This window comes from Stenella coeruleoalba (genome assembly GCF_951394435.1).
Source record: "Stenella coeruleoalba genome assembly, chromosome: 13".
NCBI lineage: Eukaryota > Metazoa > Chordata > Mammalia > Artiodactyla > Delphinidae > Stenella > Stenella coeruleoalba.
Genome location: NC_137159.1, coordinates 5,314,780 through 5,335,896, shown reverse-complemented (window position 1 = coordinate 5,335,896; position 21,117 = coordinate 5,314,780). Strand labels below are relative to the sequence as shown.

Genomic DNA, 21,117 nt, shown 5'->3' with positions numbered 1-21,117 from the left:
GAAGGTCCCACGTCCTCCATGTTTGAGGGGTCAGCAGCTTAGTTGACTTGCAGGCTGCTGGAGGCCCTGATTTCAGGCACTAGGTCTGGAGAGATCAGTGGTTGCAGGAATTCTGGCGACATGGCATGTGTGGCGATGTGGAAGACTGCGTTCTCCTTTCTGTGGATCCGAAGGATGGAACAAGAATCCCTACATGGCTGCGGTTTCCTCTTCCTGTTAGGAAGGAGGGATTGGCTGGCAGGCCTACAATCTGGAATAGGTTGCCTTGGAGGGAATGAGTTCCGTCAAGCCTGATCTGAATAAACTCTTGGCAAGAATATGAAGATATCTGAACACTGGGTGTGAGATTAAGATGGGTGACTTGTGGGTGGGATGTCTCTAGAGAGATGCTGTCCAGAGCCAAGTAGACCGGTGCTGGCTGGGTTGGGGGTTGCGATTATGGCCGTTTTGTGTGTGTGTGTGCGTGTGTGCGTGTGTGTGTGTGTGTGTGTGTGTGCGCGTGCGCACGCACGTAAGCTGTGAGGCCTGAAAAGTGTTAATTATTGCCCCATGTGTAGGAGGGTGCTCATTACTCTGCTCAAGTGATAGCCAGACCTTAGGTCCTATTCCAACCCTGTGATGTCGTGATTCTCCGAATTTGATTTAAGATAGACTGATGTGAAGAAGGAACAGAGAGACCCTCTAATGCATCCCAAATGGGTCTCCATACGTGCATGTCCACTGACATCGGCCTACACCTGCCACATCACCTCATTCTTACTGGGAAACTAACTGCAGGTTATGTTCAATGGGAAATGACCAGCTAGTTAGTTAGAACAAATAATATTACTATGCATTATATTATATATACATTCGTATATGAAATCTTTAATAAAATGTATTGCCCTGCTACTCTTCTGAATGTACATCACATCCTCGTCTGAAGATCAAATCAATTGAGGGTAAAATTCAACTAGTTCGAGCTGAGCAATGCATCCGTTGCACTCAGAGCATCGCTTCACACCTGCTCTCAGGATGAGGTAATGAATTGGTAGAGGAATTGTTTCAGCTCATGAAAAAAAAAAAAATTGAAAGAGTCCATTACCTATGGCTTGTGACTAATGGCATGAATATCTAAGGATATTCTCACTGCAAAGCTATCTGCAATATTAAATACTGTGGCAAGGAAGAATTAGTCATAACATGATGGTAACAAACTCTGTGCTCATCAAGTTTCTATCATTGTCAGGCACTCTGCAAAAGAGGATTTACAAATGTCACCTCTGAAAAGTGGGTCTAATCATCGCTATTGTATAGATAAAGGGTGCTGCTGGGTTTGAGCTCCCTGTCAGGGGGAGAACAGTGAGGTACACCTGTGCTTCACTTTGAAGGTAACCACATGAAACATCAGAGGTAGAAGTTAATGAGTTCTCTACAAATCGATGAGAGGAAGACAAACAACCAGGTGGGTAAAATGGGAAGAACATGAGAAGTTATTCCACACAGAGGACACAGGATGAACATAGGCAAAGATGTTCCACCTTCTTAGTAGTTAGAGAATTGTAAAATAAATGCACACAATAGCTTTCCCATCATTGGACTGGCAAAAGCTGGCAAAATATAAAAGTCTGACATACCAAATATTGGCAGGAACATGAAGCAATGACATACTTATCCTCCAAAAAATATCAAATGTGGAGAAAATCAGGGTTTCCTAGTATAGTTGGAGATGCATCTACCCAGTGATCCTGCATTTTCACTCACTGGACAATCTCTCAAAAACCCACAAAAGGGCTTCCCTGGTGGCGCAGTGGTTGAGAGTCCGCATGCCGATGCAGGGGACACGGGTTCGTGCCCCGGTCTGGGAAGATCCCACATGCCGCGGAGCGGCTGGGCCCGTGAGCCATGGCCGCTGAGCCTGCGCGTCCGGAGCCTGTGCTCCGCAACGGGAGAGGCCACAACAGTGAGAGGCCCGCGTACAGCAAAAAAAAAAAAAAAAAAACCCACACAAGAGGACATTACAAGAATCTTCACAGCAGCACTATTTTTAAAGCAAAACATAAATTTGATATTTAAATAGCCAACTTAAATATCCAAAGGAGATAGATACATAAATTGTGGAATATTCATACAATAGAATACAATATAGTAGTTACCTTGAGTGAACTAGAATTACACTTCTCAAAATATTTGAATGTCACAAATATAATATTGAATGAAATAAAACGTTGCATAAGTATATAGTACTTTTTATATAAACGTTAAAAAACCCTACACAACAATACATTGCTTAAGGAAGACACACACACACAACACACACACACACACGTCAGAATGATAAACAAGTTTAGGTTGGTGAGTCTGGAGGGTGGGAGAGATGTACACAGGAAACTTGGTAATTATGATTTCTGAGGCTGGGTCTTGCTTATATGACTTATGACTTATTGAATTATTTAGCTGTTAGCTATTGCTGACGCCCATTTAAATAGAAAATTTAAAAAGTGAAAATCAGAGAGGAAGAATAAAGTGAATGAATTGAGGAAGTTTTGGCATAAAGCAGCATTTCTCGTCGCCAGAACAAAGCAAACCTGTTTGGATTCCTTCCTTCCCCTTTCTCATTAGCAAACAATGTTCTCCAGTTTCTCTGATTTTTCAGAGTAGTTGAGAACCTGCAGTAAAGGTTTTGATTTTCTATTGTTTTTAATCGCAAAGGTTGCAATCCCCAAGTCAGTTCTGCCCTCAGAGCCAAGCAGTTCATTCCGCCAGTACCGGGAAAGACATTTGGTACAGAAACCATCTCTGGAAGTGCAAGTTTCGCGACCATAGCCTCACCGACAAAGTGAAGTGTCAGCCGTGTCCCATCAGAGGGAGGCATGCAGGAGGGCTGGCACGCCCGTCTTAACTTCCTAAGCTTTGGAGCAACTATACTGATTGGACTTGGCATGCAAGTTTTTCCTCAAACTATACAAAACAGGATAGGACACAGATTCCTCTATTTATAAGGTAGAAACTGAACAAGACAACAAAAAAGATTTAGGAATAACTTTCAACACTGCTTGTAACAATAGTTCTGTATGCGAGTCACTTGGTATCTTTTATAGTAATGCTAGTTTGGGGGCATAAACCTTGCAAAACGTGTAAGTACGGAGGAACCTCACTTAATGCTGATGCCAGGGGAAAAGTAATAAAGATCTCCACTTCTGGCTTACCAAGGGGGCCTCAGAGTAGAGAGCCCTAGGGCTCCCTGAGGTCTTTTAAAAAGATCCCTGAAACCAAAACCATTTTCATCGTAATATTAAGACCTTCTCTGTCTTTTTTACTCTCATTCCCTCACCAGTGGACAGTGGACTTTCTCAGAGGCTACATGACATGTAACATCATAAGAGACTGGATATGAGAATCCAACTGTCTTCTGTTAAATTAAACATTAAATAAGAGATTTCCAGACACTAAGTATGGGTATGTAGAGGTGTGTAGAACAATACCACTTGTCTCAATAAGTCTGTTTTGAAAAGTAGAGTTATTTTTCATAAAATGTATGAGATTTATATTAATGTGTAGAGAGTTTATTGTTATTTTAAGTAAATAAGAAAATAAATGTTTCAAACGCTTTCCAGTTTAATTTCTAACATAGTAAATATCGACAGATATAAACCACATAAACAAAACCACTTTGGAATCCTCAATAATTTTTAAGAGTGTAGAAATTTGCAAACCACTGGCTTCCAGCTGGTCATAGAAAGCTTTGCTGTCATCTCCCCTTGCTGCTAATGGCTGCTTTTCTCGCTGTTGGGAATCCCACAAGGACCACCAGAAATAGCTTGGCCAGAAACCTGTTGAATGGAGATTACATTTTCTATTTTTTTCTAAGTCTCAGTGTCCTCCGGGATGTCTCTGGGTGTCTCCTGATGGCCAGGGCAACAAGTCCCTGTTGATGTTGTCAGAGTTGGAAGTTTCAGACAGGAAGAGTTTTCCTGCTCCGGGTATTTGAGGATCCCCGTGGGATGCCTGCTTTACAGAAGTTAACAGCACGACCCAGGCAGATAAATAATATCACTTAAAAGCCATCTGGGTCGGCGTCTACTCCGGGGGCATTCTATACAGGCCAATGCAGGGCATGTAATAACTGCTCGAATGGAGTTCGGAAAGGAAGGAATAGTTCATTTGGTGGCACAATTTGGAATAGATTTCAGCAGACAATTAATGGGGATGGAGGACTTCTTAGCTGCCAGAAAATCCGGCACAAAGCCTTCTTCCTAGTGCGATGAACTAGAACCCACTTCCTAGCGCGATGGCACGCTCCTTCCTAAGCTAGCACCGGGAAGGTAGGGCTGCCCCGCCCATCGTAGTGAGGAACTAGCCTGGTACGGAAATGCCACGACAGGACTCAGTCCCGGGCTGTCAGTCTCCACTTTCTACGAGTTCCTGCGCGCTCCGATCCAGTTCTGCAGGTACACACCCGGCTCGCGGAGTCTGCAGCTGAGCAGGGCGCGGACGGGACGAGGAGGTGGCAAAAATGTGCGCGACTGGGCGGGGGGCGGCGATCGGGACTCCCGGGCGGCCCCTGACCGGCTGGGCGACCTTGGGGGAGCGGACTCCGTCTGTGGAAGAAGGTGTGGAGCCCGCGTCCACTGCCGGCCCGTCTTCCTCCCTCTTTTCCTGCCGGCCTTTGCCATATAGGCCTAAGCTGCCTTCTCCCGAGTGAGCAGGTTTCCGTTTAGACGGCCAGGCCCAGGAGGAACCTGAGGCCAAGGACGCGCAGGGAAGGCTACGCGCGACGCACGGTGGGCACTCGGGCGCCACCACGGGGAACAGGGGCCGCGGGCTGAGGCGGGCCGGGCGGCGAGCTGCGTGGCAGAAGGGGATGTCCCTGCGCCCCCAAAGGAGGCGACCGGGCAGCCTGGAAGAGGGTACCCGCCCCGATGCCCACACTGCGCCTCCGGCCCCTCCCGACCCCTCCCACTGATGCCTCTCCTCCCGGATTCTGGAGGTGGGCGCTCGGAGCAAGGGTGGGGCAAGGGAGGGAGCCGTCTTTGGGGGCGCGTCCGGATACATCTGGGGCCAAAGTTGGAGGTCTCCTCATGGAGCAGGAAAGGTCAAAAGCCTAGCTGGGATCTCTAGCTGAGATTCAGAGGTCGCAGAACCCTGGCCTCGTGCCGCGGGAGGGCGCGCTCCGCCCGCTGCGCCCCTTTCCACGCCTCCGTCTTTCTTCCTCGCAGCCTGTAGGGGAATGCCATTGTTGCTGCTCTGCGTCGTGTGCACCGCTCTTCCACGATTTATCAGAGCAGGTACGTTCGGTTGGTTCGGGTCTCAGTGGCCCCCCTCCCTCTCTGCCACCCTGCCGCTCTGGGCGAGCCCCTGTGCAGACCTCCTGGGGGATCACGTGAGACCGGAGCCTGGCCGGTGACACTCGCCCCAGGGGTCCAGGCAAAATCCCGCGGGAGACGCTCAGCCCCAAGCATCCCCTTCGAGCTTTGAAGTGACTTGAAGAGGGGTAGGAGATGGGCAAATTTGCAAGTCAAGGCTCGAGTTAAAATGCTCAAATAGATCTATAATACCGTCTACTTTATATGACAAACGGACATGTTAGACCCAAGGTAATAGCAAAGAAACCAGCCACGGAACAAATTACTTCCAAGAAACACTAAGCAATTTGTTAGAAACGAACTTTAAAGCGAGCGGAATTGTTTAACAATCCTTTGGGGGAGGAGATACTTACACCTTTTATTGGGGACGGACGAATTAACCGGGTAGCAGAGCAGAAGGAAAACAGGTCAAGTGGGGCTCAGAATAGGAACGTTTACACTGAAGGAGGAAGATGAAGGAATTGAGGGTCTTAGAAGGGAAAGAGGGGACTCATTCCAAATGGGGAGATCACTTGTTGAGGGGGAGGACCGAGTAAATTCCCTCTTATGGACAGATGTGAAGGACTTCGGGTCATGCTTTCACATCAGCAACTCCCATACTGAGAAAACTCTCACATAAAATTTCAAATCAGCAAGAAAATCGAGGTGTTTGTGGAAACTAATCATAACCGACACTAGCGCTCTCGGTTGTGATTATTTTTTTCCTTTCTTTCCCTAGATGCTTGCGAGGACGTGAGTATGCAGGATACTGTGTCAGTGGGCCAACCTACGGCTTTTCACTGCATATACCCTCTGCCAACATCTGGGAAGGTAGATGCAACATGGTATAAATATCCTAGAAAAATCCCAGTATCCAAAAACATACAGTCTCGAATCCACCAGGACCAAAACTGGATTTTGTTTCTCCCTGTGAAAGGGGAGGACTCTGGGATCTACTACTGTGATACAAAGTAAGTTCCTCATTCATGAGAACTGTCTCTCTCATTTTTATATATATATATATATTTATATTTATATTTATATATATATGTATATATATATAATATGTATAATATTTATATAATATATAATTCTTTTAGAAAAACTCTTGATAAACTCTTAATCAATGTAGAAAACAATGAGAAGAATATAGTTTTGTAATTGTTACGAGGTGGTTTCAATGAACAGACTTTTAAGCAGAAGAGATTTGTAAATCAGTTGCTGGACCGTGAAATGCATCTTTTCCTATTGAGATGATGTCCAAGGCCAGCTTACGAAGCCTGTTTAATTCCAACATGATTGCTGCCTTCTTTCTTGGAATGCCAGAAGTTTTTGCGACAGGTGGTACATCCAGATAGGTATAAGCCTTCTTCAAGCACTTTTTGTAAGGGTTCTGCTATAGGAATTTAACAGTGACCAAGCACCCAGTATGTTCTAGACCCCATGCTAAGCCTTATGCTAGTAATGTAAGTAAGTGACAAAGGTCTGGTGGGAGATAGTTGAGCCTGGTTGGCACTGTGGTGAGCCAGAAAGCGTATGTCACACCAAAGGTGGCAGTCTATGCAGCAGTTCAAGTCCATCTTCCAAAATTTCAAGGTAACCTGGAAATTGGAATGTGTCTGTATGGGTGTGTGTGTGGTTAACTTTCCAATAAGCTTTGTGCATGTGTCCTAATTAAAACACATCTGTGGACCACATTTTGGCTGAGGGCCCCAATTTTCTTATCCCCCTTTGCTAATGTGCATGACCTTCATGAGTCATTTGACCTCCACGAGCCTTGGCTTGCTTATCTGTAAAGTGGGAGTAATGTCAGCCAGATAGGGTAGAAGTTAAAATGACCCCAGCTCATGTGTGAAGTAGGTACTCCAGGAACGTAGCTGCATCCTCCCTCTCTTGCGGTTCCTCGGTATTTGCCAGCCTCTTTCTGTGTTTCAGGATGGCCATGTCCTTCTCTGATTCCTGCCAGATTCCTCATTTCCGTGTGATTGACTCGAAGTACTCAGTGGCACAGGTGGAAGTGCCAGTAGCCCCTTCCCCAAAATTTCACTCACTCTGCAGACCGGCTGCTGACGTCTTGAGGGGGTCTGCTCTCCTCTTTCCTCCAGGTTATTCATTAACCAGAGTTGGAGATCGTATGCCGCACAAATCTGTCTGGACGTCCAGGCTGGATTTATTTATTTTTTATTCTAACTGGGACTTCATTTTTATTTATCTTTATTGGGGTATAATTGATTTACAATGTTGTGTTACTTTCTGCTGTACAGCAAAGTAAATCAGTCATACGTATGTCCACTCCTTTTTAGACTCTTTTCCCATATAGGTCATTACATAGTATCGAGTAGAGAGTTTCCTGTACTATACAGTAGGTCTTTATTAGTTATCTGTTTTATATATAGTAGTGTGTATATGTCAATCCCAATCTCCCAATTTATCCCTCTCCCCCCCTTTCCCCTGGTAACCATAAGATTGTTTTCTACATCTGTAACTCTATTTCTGTTTTGTAAATAAGTTCACTTGTACCATTTTTTTTATATTCCACACATAAGCAATATCATATGATATTTGTCTTTTTCTGTCTGACTTACTTCACTCAGTATGACAATCTCTAGGTCCATCCATGTTGCTGCAAATGGCATTATTTCATTCTTTTTTATGGCTGAGTAATATTCCATTGTGTGTGTGTATGTGTGTGTGTGTGTGTGTGTGTGTGTATAGCACATCTTCTTTATCTGTTTCTCTGTTGATGGACATTTAGGTTGCTTTCATGTCTTGGCTTTTGTAAATAGTGCTGCAATGAACACTGGGGTGCATGTATCTTTTTGAATTATGGTTTTCTCCGGATATATACCCAGGAGTGGGATTGCTGGATCACAGGCTGGATTTAAAATATTTAAATATGGGAGCTGTGAAATGGGGCAAAATAATCTTTCCTAGAACGTAGACATCAATACTGTCTGTCATGGAAGAAAATAAACATGAATTCTCACAAATCTTTAATATATAGATATGATACATGTTTAGTAAACTGTATATTTTTACTTTGAAATAATTCAAATTCATATCACATTTGCAAGAATTGTATAAAGGGCTCCTGCCTACCCTTTATCTAGATTTCTATTATTTAACATTTTGCCACATTTTCCCCATCATCCCCTGTGTATGTTACACACGGTATTTTTTCTGAACCATTTTATTCCAAATCATCTCAGTTGTATGCATCACGTCCCTTTACCCCTTAATATTTCAATGTGTCTTTCCTCTCAGCAAGAATATTCTCTTAGTTATATTAGAATAGTTATCACATTCAGGAAATTTAACCATCACACAATACTTTATCTAGTAACCAATTTGTATTCTAATTTTCTCAATCTTCTCAATGATGACTTTTATAAATGTTTTTCTTCCTTTTCCTGTGGAAGATTGAATCCAAGATCACTGCATTGCATTTGGTTGTCATGTACTTTTAATCTCTTTTCATCTGGAACAGATCTTCAGCCTGTTTTGTGTGTGTGACATTGACATTTTTAAGAAGTACAGACAATTATTTTATATTGTATCTCTTAATTTGGGTTTGCCAGATATTTCTTCATGAGTCGGTTCAGGCTGAGCCTTCTTGGCTGGAATGCTATGGAAGTGGTTTGCATTCTCTTCAGACAGCACACTCAGAGATACCTAGCATCCGCGTGTCCCTGCTTGGTGATGTTCATTTTGACCATTTGGTTAAGATGTCCTCCCGTGTTTCCACCATCCAAATACATCGTTTTTCCTTTCATAATGAATGACTTGTGAGATGTATGCTGTCTTGTTTGAGGCAGAGGGTTTCCACAGTGCTTGGAAGAGGATTTGGAAATATTTGGAGATAAACAGAATTATTTGGTTTTGTGACTGTTTGAGTTTATGAGGTTTCAATCTGTTGTTTTCTTACAGTGATACAAACACCTGTCCCAGAATGCAAGTCAACCTCACTGTATTTAAAAAACATTGGTGTGGTACTTCTGGAAACAGTCAACCGCATGTGCCAGATGAGTACAAACAGATTTTATACGTTGGAAGAGATGACATTCTTATATGTCCTCTGAACTTCCCAAACAGTTTTCATTTGGATTCAGTAAAGTGGTATAAGGTAAAACAAAAAAAATTTCCTATTGATATTTTCCTTCCTCTTCTTTAAAACCTACTTGTTTTTTTAGTTTAAGCTGTACCTTTTGAAGCAGAACTGGTAAAGAGAGAGATTTGTGTACGTAAGATTTGTTAGCTAATTGCTATGGATAATTTAACGCTGTTAATTACTTATTTTTTTAATTTGTAGTTATTAGAGCTTGGTCATAGCTTATTATTGGAATCCACCCCTCCCCCAATTATTCTTACTTTTCAGACTATCCTTCATTATTCTTTTTAATTAAGATTGATAAGTAGTTTCTTTGAATGGGTAGTACACACATAGGGTTCAGGAATCACGAAGTATCAGAAGGCATGCCCCGGAAAGTCCCCTTCCCACTCCTGATTCATATTTGCCCAGGCCCATCTCACCTTCCATGACATGTGGCTGCTGTAATTGGTTTCTTGCAGACCTTGCATTATTCTTGTGTAATGCCATGCAAGCAAATAAAACTATACCTCCTAGTCCTTTCTTTTTTTATGGAAACAGGGCATCCTATACTCACCTTCCTGCACCTTGTGTTTTCACCTGCAAACCTTCTCTTTGCTTGATTGCACTGGCAGACAATAATGGCAAAGGCATAATCCTTGGCACAGAGGTGCACAGGCGAGGTATTTAATATCTGAATTAGTTCTCTCCCAGCTCTGCTTGTTAGCATTTGCCAGTACAACCATCTGGGTCTTGAGTACTCTTTGTGGGAAGGTTTCTATGTACTGTTTCAATTTCTTTAACGGTGATAGGATTATACAAATTTCTTATTTATTCTTGAATGGGTTTTTGTAGGATGGTTTTCTAGGAAATTGTTCATTTCATTAAACGTTTCAAAGGCTCTGGCATGAAATGGTTTATCATTTCTCTGCTTTTAATGTCTGCTTGTGTAGTAAGGTTCATCTTTTATCCCCATTACAATATGTTTCTCTCTGTCTCTGTCTCTCTTTCTCTCTCTCACACACACACTCTCTTTCTCCTTCTCACTTGATTAGTCTTATAAAAGATTTGCAGTCAGTTCTATTACTCCTTTCAAAGCACCAATTTTTGCCTTTGTCAGTCCTCTCTGTTATGTATTTCACATTCATTTAGCTTGTTTCTGTTTTCCCCTCTCACAAGGAAAGTGTCAATGAATGCCCTTATCGTGTATTTTATTTTATGCTAATTTTTTTCTTTCCCATTATGGTTTATTACAGAATATTGAATATGGTTCCCTGTGCTCTACAGTAGGACATTGTGTATCTCTTTTATATATGATCGTTTGTATCCGCTAGTCCCAAACTCCTAATTCATCCCTCCCCCCACCTCCCCACCCCTCTTTCCCCTTTGGTAACCATAAGTTTGTTTTCTATGTCTGTGAGTCTCTTTCTGTTTTGTAAATAAGTTTGGTTGTATCATGTTTTAGATTCCACATATAAATGATAGCATACAATATTTGTCTTTCTCTGTCTGATTTACTTCACTCGGCATGATAATCTCTAGGTCCATCCATTTGCTACAAATGACATTTTTTAATGGCTGAGTAGCATTCCATTGTATATATGTACCACGTCTTCTTTATTCATTCACCTGTCGATGGGCATGCTTTCAGTGAAATCCTCATGTGGTGAATCAGCTGGAAGGGCTTGAGTATGGTGCCACGTTGATCGTTAGGCTATTTCAGAAATTGAGTTAGGAAGCGGGGATCATCAAGAGAGCATGTGAAGTAGAACGGGGATAGAATGGGGGGGAAGGGGAGGGTGAGCAGGGGGAGGGAGCTCATTCCTGCTGCCCCTGATTGTCCCTGTCAAGTGGAAGGAGATGTGATGTGGAGAGTGTGAAAGAGCAGACAGGCGAGCAGGTGGGAGAGAGAGTTGAAGGAGATGCAAAGACTTTCTACGGTGAGGACCATGGATTTGTTTATGTTTGTGTGTTTAGCTCCTGTCGTGCTCATCCGGTTGTAGGGGTGTAGGAGAGGGATGGCAGGATGAACTCAGCATGGGGTTTCTCTGGATAAATACACTGGAAGGATGAAGGGTTTCCTTAATCCTTGACTTGAGGACTTAAAAGGAGATCATTCAAGTGATGGCCACGTGAGTCTAGGTGGGACAGGAAAGGAAATGATGCCTGAAGGATACTGGTGATTAGGAGAAGTTAGAGGGGTCCAAGGACTGATCCAGGTTAAGATGGAAAAATGGGCTGGATAGCTAGAAAGTTCACCATATCACATGATGGATGTGGTGGGTACAGGCTCCCCATCCACGGGGAGGCTCTTCATATTATAGAGGTTGCAAGGCTATTGATAAAAAAATAAGAACAAAGCACCCAGAACCACACCCTACGTTTTCCTAACCTATAGCTAAGGTTCTGGATGTGGTACAGTTTCTCCAGCTGGCTTCACTGAAAAGCTGAAGTGAGTATGGTGATCTGCTTTTCTACTGGATGTGGGCTTTCTGCCACAGTGTTCCGGGGCCCAGTCTCCAGCTTCGTGGGAGCTGAGAAGCAGTAGGCATGTCTTCTGACTTATTGTTGTTGTGGCTCCAGCAAACGTGCTGGGACTTCACTTGCTGCAGTTGTGTAAGTGGCAAGTCCCGGTCCCTGACTTGCAGGTGGTATATCTCAAAGTCTCGATTCCCACCATCAGGATGGTGGTGGAGGAAGCAGCTATCATGCGAACTCGTTCTGCATTGTGCTTCAGCGCCTAAGGTTCTGTTTTAAATCCTTTTCTGCTTAAAAGAGCTAGAATTTTTTTTTTTTCGAAACAAATCCAGTCTGGGAGACATGGCCTCATAGAATTGTTTGGAAGAGTAATTGAAATAATCTATCCACTAAGCCCTTAGTTCAGTGTGGGTACATAGTAATTACTTAATAAATAAATACTAGATATTATTACTTAGTTAAAATAAAAGAAAGAAACAGGTGGAATAATAAGAAATTATCATCAGAATGGTATATTTTTTCTAAATTAACAATGTTTTATTGTGCTAAAATATGTATAACATAAAATTTAGCATTTCAATGATTTTTCAGTGTACAGCTCTGTGGTATTAAGTACATTCACCTTGCTGTACAACCAGAACTTTTTTATCTTCCCAGATGGAAACTCTGTACCCACTGAACAATAACGCCTCATTTTCCTCCCCACCCCCAAGCCCCGGGCAACCACCATTCTATTTTTTGTCTCTAGGAATTTGACTATTCTAGGAATCTCATATAAGTGGAATCTTACAGTATTTACACTTTTGTGACTGGCTGATTCTACTTAGCATAATGGCTTCAAGGTTCATCCGTGTTGTAGCATGTGTCAGGATTTCTTTCCTTTTTAAGGCTGGATAATATTCCATTGTATGTACAGACCACATTTTGTTTATCCATTCATTTTTCAATGGACACAGATTGTTACCATCATTCGGCTCTTGTGAATAATGCTGCTTTAAACATGGATGTACAAATATCTCTTTGGCCCCTGCTTTCAGTTCTTTTGGATATATTATCAGAAGTGAAATTTCTGGATCATATGGTAATTCTATGTTTAAGTTTCTGAGGGATTGCCATAATGTTCCCTTTTCTCCTCTCTTCCTCCCTTCCTTCCTTCCTTCTTGTCATTCTAATGATAAGAAGTGAGTTTATGTGTTCAGCACTTATTCTGTACATGGTACATTACTTTCCCAATAATGCTTTCAGTGGTGTGTGTGTGTGTTTGTGTGTGCAAGACAGACACATACACATGAGCTGTCTGGCTATAAAGCCACGGAAGGGACTGTGTATTATTTATTACTCTCCCCCTAAGGTCTATCGTAGTGTCTTCACTCTATTAAAAAAAGAATGAGGTCTTCCTGATTTCAGCTGAAGAGTTTGATTGATGTTTCTTCCATTGATGTTTGAATGATGTCTCCAAGTGACCGTGTCAGTGTTCAGACAAATCACATTTCACTGTTCTCACCAGACTGGATGAGGCACCAACGTGTGAGTGCAATGCAGTGAGATTTGTCTATACAGTGACACAGCGACTTGGAGAAAGTATGTGACCATATGGTAGTTGCTATGCTCAGTATGTCTGAGTTCCTGACATTTCCAGTTTCTATTCATTCCCAGCAGAGATAAGAACGGCATGAGGAGGGAGAACCACAGCAGTGTGTCCGAGTTCCTCCTCCTGGGGCTCCCCACCCTTCCAGAGCAGCAGGGCGTGTTCTTTGCCCTGTTCCTGGGCATGTACCTGACCACGGTGCTGGAGAACATGCTCATCCTCTGCTCATCAGGCTGGACTCTTGCTTCCACAACCCCATGTACTTCTTCCTCAGGCACTTGGCCCTGACTGATGTCTCCTTTTCATCTGTCACTGTCCCAGAGATACTGATGAACCTGCAGATTAATACAAATCTATCACATAGACAGGGTGCATTTCACAGGTGTATTCTTATATACTTTTTGGTTCTGTTGATAATCTCCTCCTCGCCGTGATGGCATATGATTTATTTTTGTATACAGCATTAGGAAGTGTTCTAATATCTTTCTTTTACATGTAGCTGTCGAGTTTTCCCAGCATCACTTATTGAAGAGGCTGTCTTTACTCCATTGTATATTCTTGCCTCCTTTGACAAAGATAAGGTAACCATATGTGCATGGGTTTATATCTGGGTTTTCTATCCTGTTCCATTGATCTATATTTCTGTTTTTGTGCCAGTACCATACTGTCTTGATTACTGTAGCTTTGTAGTATAGTCTGAAGCCAGGAAGCCTGATTCCTCCAGCTCCATTTTTCTTTCTCAAGATTGCTTTGGCTATTCGGGGTCTTTTGTGTTTCCATACAAATTGTGAAATTTTTTGTTCCAGTTCTGTGAAAAATGCCATTGGTAGTTTGGTAGGGATTGCACTGAATCTGTAGGTTGCTTTGGGTAGTATAGTCATTTTCACAATGGTCATTCTTCCAATCCAAGAACATGGTATATTTCTCCATCTGTCTGTATCATCTTTAATTTCTTTCATCAGTGTCTTATAGTTTCTGCAAACAGGTCTTTTGTCTCCTTAGGTAGGTTTATTCCTAGGTATTCTATTCTTTTTGTTGCAGTGGTAAGTGGGAGTGTTTCCTACATTTCTCTTTAAGATTTTTCATCATTAGTGTATAGGAATGCAAGAGATTTCTGTGCATTAATTTTGTATCCTGCAACTTTACCAAATTCATTGATTAGCTCTAGTAGTTTTCTGGTAGCATCTTTAGGATTCTCTATGTATAGTATCATGTCATCTGCAAACAGTGACAGTTGTACTTCTTTTTTGATTTGGATTCCTTTTATTTCTTTTTCTTCTCTGATTGCTGTGACTAAAACTTCCAAAACTCTGTTGAATAATAGTGGTGAGAGTCGGCAACCTTGTCTTGTTCCTGACCTTAGAGGAAATGGTTTCAGTTTTTCACCATTGAGAACGATGTTGGCTGTGGGTTTGTCATATATGGCCTTTATTATACTGAGATAGGTTCCCTCTATGCCTACTTTCTGGAGAGTTTTTATTATAAATGGGTGTTGAATTTTGTCAAAAATTTTTCCTGCATCTACTGAGATGATCATATGATTTTTATCCTTCAGTTTGTTAATATGGTGTATCACATTGATTGATTTGCATATATAGAAGAATCTTTGTATTCCTGGGATAGAACCCACTTGATCATGGTGTATGACCCTTTTAATGTGCTAGTATTTTGTTGAGGATTTTTGCATCTATGTTCATCAGTGATAGTGGCCTGTGGTTTTCTTTTGTGTGTGTGTGACATCTTTGTCTGGTTTTGGTATCAGGGTGATGGTGGTCTCATAGAATGAGTTTGGGTATGTTCCTTCCTCTGCTGTATTTTGGAAGAGTTTGAGAAGGATAGGTGTTAGCTCTTCTCTAAATGTTTGATAGAATTCTCCTGTGAAGCCATCTGGTCCAGAGCTTTTGTTTGTTGGAAGATTTTTAATCACAGTTTCAATTTTAGTGCTTGTGATTGGTCTGTTCATATTTTCTATTTCTTCCCAGTTCAGTCTCGGAAAGCTGTGCTTTTCTAAGAATTTGTCCATTTCTTCCAGGTTGTCCATTTTACTAGCATATAGTTGCTTGTAGTAATCTTTCATGATCCTTTGTATTTCTGTAGTATCAGTTGTTACCTGTCCTTTTTCATTTCTAATTCTATTGACTTGAGTCTTCTCCCTTTTTTTCTTGATGAGTCTGGCTAATAGTTTATCAATTTTGTTCATCTTCTCAAAGAACCAGATTTTAGTTTTATTGATCTTTGCAACTGTTTCCTTCATTTCTTTTTCATTTATTTCTGATCTGATCTTTATGATTTCTTTCCTTCTGCTAACCTTGGGTATTTTTTGTTCTTCTTTCTCTGATTGCTTTAGGTGTAAGGTTAGGTTGTTTATTTGAGATTTTTCTTGTTTCTTGAGGTAGGATTGTAGTGCTATAAACTTCCCTTTTGGAACTGCTTTTGCTACATCCCATAGGTTTTCGGTCATCGTGTTTTCATTGTCATTTGTTTCTAGGTATTTTTTGATTCCCTCTTTGATTTCTTCAGTGATCTCTTAGTTATTTAGTAGTGTCTAGTTTAGCCTCCATGTGTTTGTATTTTTTACAGTTTTTTTCCTGTAATTTATATCTAGTCTCATAGCATTGTGGTCGGAAAAGATGCTTGATACGATTTCAATTTTCTTAAATTTACCACAGCTTGATTTGTGACCCAAGATATGATCTATCCTGGAGAATGTTCCATGAGCACTGGAGAAGAAAGTGTATTCTGTTGTTTTTGGATGGAAGGTCCTATAAATATCAATTAAGTCCATCTTGTTTAATGTGTCATTTAAAGCTGTGTTTCCTTATTTATTTTCATTTTGGATGATGTGTCCATTGGTGTAAGTGAGGTGTTAAAGTCCCCTACTATTTTTGTGTTACTGTCGACTTCCCCTTTTATGGCTGTTAGCATTTGTCTTATGTATTGAGGTGTTTCTGTGTTGGGTGCATAAATATTTACAATTGTTGTATCTTCTTCTTGTATTGATCCCTTGATCATTATGTAGTGTCCTTATTTGTCTCTTGTAATAGTCTTTATTTTAAAGTCTATTTTGTCTGATACGAGAATTGCCTACTCCAGCTTTCTTTTGATTTTCATTTGCATGGAATATCTTTTTCCATCCCCTCACTTTCAGTCTGTATGTGTCCCTAGGTCTGAAGTGGGTCTCTTTTAGAGAGGATATATATGGGTCTTGTTTTTGTATCTATTCAGACTGTATGTCTTTTGGTTGGAGCACTTAATCCATTTACACCTAAGGTAATTATTAGTGTGTGTGTTCTTATTACCATTTTCTTAATTGTTCTTGGTTTGTTTTTGTAGGTCTTTCCCTTCTCTTGTGTTTCCCGCCTAGAGAAGTTCCTTTAGCATTTGTTGTAAAGCTGGTTTGGTGGTGTTGAATTCTCTTCACTTTTGCTTGTCTGTAAAGGTTTTGTTTTCTCCATCAAATCTGATTGAGATTCTTGCTGGTTAGAGTAATCTCGGTTGTAAGTTTTTCCGTTTCATCACTTTAAATATGTCTGCCTCCCCCTTCTGGCTTGTAGAGTTTCTGCTGAAAGATCAGCTATTAACCTTATGGGGATTCCCACCACAGCGGCTCAGGCCTGACACCAGGCTGGAGCAGCAGGACCCTGTCAGCCACACAGCTCAGAAGAAAAGTGAGACAAAAAGGAAGAAAAAAATAAATAAATGAAAAAATTATTTAAATAAAAATATTAAAAAAAAATAATAATAATAAAGGAGAGAGCCACCAAACCAATAAAACAAGTCCACCAGTGATAACAAGGGCTAAAAACTAAACTAAGATAAACATAAAAATCAGAAACAAATCAGTCACAGATAGTAAAACTCAAGTTTACAGTTGCTCCCAAAGTCCACTCCCTCGATTTTGGGATGATTCGTTGTCTATTCAGGTGTTCCACAGATGCAGCGTACATCAAGTTGATTGTGGAGATTTAATCCGCTGCTCCTGTGGCTGGACAGGGAAATTTCCTTTTCTCTTCTTTGTTCGCACAGCTCCTAGGGTACAGCTTTGGTCTTGGCCCCATCTCTGCGTGTAGGTCACCTTCAGGCATCTGTTCCCGCCCAGAGAGGACTGAGTTAAAGCAGCAGCTGATTAGGGAGCTCTTGCTCACTCAGACCAGGGGGGAGGGAGGGGTAAGGTAGTTATAATTGGAATGCGGGGCGAGCCTGCAGCGGCAGAGGCCAGCATAACGTTGCAACAGCCTGAGTCGCACCATGTGTTCTCCTGGGGTACTTGTCCCTGGATCACGGAACCCTGGCAGTGGCAGGCTACACAGGCTCCCGGGGCGGAGGGTGGTGGTGGTGGTGTGGATAGTGACCTGTGCTTGCACACAGGATTTTTGGTGGCTGCAGGAGCAGCCTCAGCATCTCATGTCCGTCTCTGGTGTCCATGCTGATAGCCGTGGCTTGCGCCCGTCTCTGGAGCTCATTTAGGCAGTGCTCTGCCTTCTGTGGGCAGCGGGGAAGGAATCCCCTTTCCTCAAACACCCCAAAACAATGGTCTCTCACCTCTTAGGCAGTTCCAGAATTTTTCCTGGCCTCCCTCCCAGCTAGCTGTGGTGCACTAGCCGCCTTTAGGCTGTGTCCACGCAGCCAACCCCAGTCCTCTCCCTGGGATCTGACCTCCGAAGCTAGAGCCTCAGCTCCCAGCCCCCACCCACCCCAGCGGCTGAACAGACAAGGCTCTCAGGCTGGTGAGTGCTGGTTGGCACCAGTCCTCTGTGTAGGAATCTCTCTGCTTTGCCCTCTGCACCCCTATTGCTGCACTCTCCTCCGTGGCTCCAAAGCTTCCCCCCCGCCACCCCCCGTCTCCACCAGTGAAGGGGCTTCCTAGTGTGTGGAAACTTTTCCTCCTTCACAGCTCCCTCTCCAAGGGGCAGGTCCCGTCCCTATTCTTTTGTCTCTTTTTTTTCTTTTCTCTTTTGCCCTACCCAAGCATGTGGGGATTTTCTTGCCTTTTTGGAAGTCTGAGGTCTTCTGCCAGCGTTCAGTAGTTGTTCTGTAGGAGTTGTTCCACATGTGGGTGTATTTTTGATGTATTTGTGGGGAGGAAGGTGATTTCCATGTCTTACTCCTCCACCATCTGGAAGGTTCCCCCCAGAATGGTATATTTTTATTTTTAAGAATTTAGGGACAGAGTAGTTCTGGATAATGACAAAATCTGGCTTGTGGCAGGGAGAATTGAAGACTCATAGGAGTAGAGGTGGTCCTTGAGATTGGAGGTGTTCCAGAGGAGAAAGTTCAGGTGTTAGAACATCCATGCTCATAGACTCTGAAGTATCCACATTTGGAAAAACAGGAATGTCTCCTTTTTTTTTTCAATTCCAAATTACTCCTCAATACAATGGTTTCTGCCCTATCACCATACTGGATCTATAGTTGCTGAGTTACTACTGGCTTCCCAGCTGCTAAATTTAACATTCATTTCCAATCCTGATCCTGATTTTGATCTCTTGTGGTGTCCATCGCTGCTGGACGTGCCCATGAGCTGAGAGCTTCATCTTCTCTCCCTTCTGAAACTTACTCATTCTTTATCTCCCCACCCCCTGGCTTTTCCTTAGTAATCATTACTGTGTTCTCATTCTCTGGGTTTGGGTCTTAGATTTTAGGGGTTCCCAGTTTCAGCCATGGTCATCTTCAGTTCTTGCTTTGATTGCATTCAGGTGGAAGGCTCATAGGACCATCGCACACAGATGGCTCCAAACTCTCCTTTCTCCCATCTCCAGATACTTCATCCAACAACCTAACATACATTCCATGTAGACATTCCCATCACACAACTCACCAGATTCACCATGTCTAGAGCCACTTTTTAATCTTAACCTCAAATCTGATCATTCTTCTGTATTTTCTTTGCATTCCATCTCCTATCTAAGGACACTTTTGCATCCCTAAGCTGGGACCATACCGGTCCTGTTCCCTCTCCATAGTCCAAATTTGTCACTAAGGCTGTGAATTAGAACTGCTTAAAATCACTGTTTTTTGTTCCCTTCTGGTTATCCCCAGTGTACTGCCTTAGTTCATGTTCTATTCAGCCTTAGTGTGTGGAAATAACTTCCTAAATTGTTCCCTAGTCGTTAGGATTGCCCCCATTTTAATCCTTTCCCACACAGCAACCAGACAGATTGTGCTCCAAGGCAAATATGCACACCTTGGTCCCTTGCACAGACAGCTTCAGATGCTCCTCCCCTTTTCATGGTTTTCTATGATTGGGCTCCTGACTCCCTCACCAGTTTCATCTTCATCACTCTCCTATGACCACTACAGCTTAGCCAGGATGCTCTTGTCTATTTTGTACCTGTGAACCATTGTACATGCTGGGTCAGAATTGTTCTTCTTGGTGCTAGAAAGACAAAAATTTTCAAATGTTGGCTGCTAATATTACTAATTAAAATCTTATTAGTGAGATATCACCGCTCACTTTTAACTAAAAATCAAAGTGTTCTGAGAATTAAAACTCTAAAATAATGCAGCGGATTACAATAGAGACAGTTCTAGTTACTGAAAAAGGACAGAATGGCTCTTCAGCTGTCCAGGGTAAACTTTAATATGATTAAATATTTGTATGTCTTGAATGAGTCAATCAGAAAGGGGACTGATCAAGATCAGAGCATAGAAACAGAGTCCCAGAGATTGCGCCCACACAAGCCCCACCCAGGAACGAGGTTTCCATAATCCAAACGCTCACACTTTTTGTTTGTCCCTATTCTAAAGAAGGCAATCACTCATATTATCAGCATCTGACTCTTACTAGTAATTCCCATTCTACTCAGTAAGCAATTATCTGATTATAATTTGGTTTCCCCTATAGAGTGTTTACAGAAAAAATAATATAAGACTTCTAGAAAGTTATTGTTCACATGATAAATAAATAAACAAATGTTCATTTTGGCATTATTGAGTTTCACCTTCCACGATGGAAGCATTCACACTGTTCCAGTGGTGGAGAGTGAATTCTGACCATGGTTGACTCAGTGAGGATAGAGCTCAAAACTTGAGCGATTACGTCTTTATATAATTAGGGGTTGTATGTTTGTCTTCTCTATTATAAGGATTGTGAGCTCTGAGGGACTGCATCTTATTCCTGCATGACCAGGGCCTCTCACAATGCTAGCAAAGAGCAAGAAAAATATTTGAGTGAATAAATGGACTCAATTATCCCAGATGTTATTTTGTAGATTGGCACTTCCTGAAGAAACGGGAAAAGGTTTGAGAAAGAGTTCAGGAGTGGGCCTCTGAGATGGAAAAAACGATTCACATGAGAATGTGAGCTTATGACAGGACAGATGAATGGTGAGGCTTGCCCTCTGGGTGGAAACTGAGGAGAACAATGAGAAAGGCCTTCCTGAGACTAACCAGCCTTCAAGGTGGTTTTGTGTGAGGCCGTTTCTTTGTTGATGCAGTGGAAGCCTGGGTGACTTAAGAAGTGACGTGATATCTGCTCCCCTTAACCTTGCCACGTACTTTGACTATTGCTCAGGCCTCCAGATAGAAGGTTGGTGAAGTTATTTTGGACCTCGGCAAAGTCCAACCCCTGATAGGTGGAGAAGGTGTGATTGGACCTGTAACACAGAGGACGCAGTCCTTATTCACCTGGGCTTGCAGTC

The 21,117-nt window shown here is 42.3% G+C and overlaps 1 protein-coding gene across 1 annotated transcript in view; it reads left to right on the top strand.

Moving 5' to 3' along the window:
• The first annotated feature begins 4,977 nt into the window (after positions 1 to 4,977).
• The window catches only part of IL1RL2 (interleukin 1 receptor like 2), a 48,250-nt gene continuing 32,110 nt past the window's right edge, over positions 4,978 to 21,117 (top strand). The window contains exons 1-3 of the mRNA XM_079940741.1: positions 4,978 to 5,267; positions 6,064 to 6,295; positions 9,252 to 9,447. Coding sequence (XP_079796867.1) covers positions 5,210 to 5,267; positions 6,064 to 6,295; positions 9,252 to 9,447 — 486 coding nt within the window. The 5' untranslated portion in view covers positions 4,978 to 5,209. The remainder of the gene's footprint in view (positions 5,268 to 6,063; positions 6,296 to 9,251; positions 9,448 to 21,117) is intronic.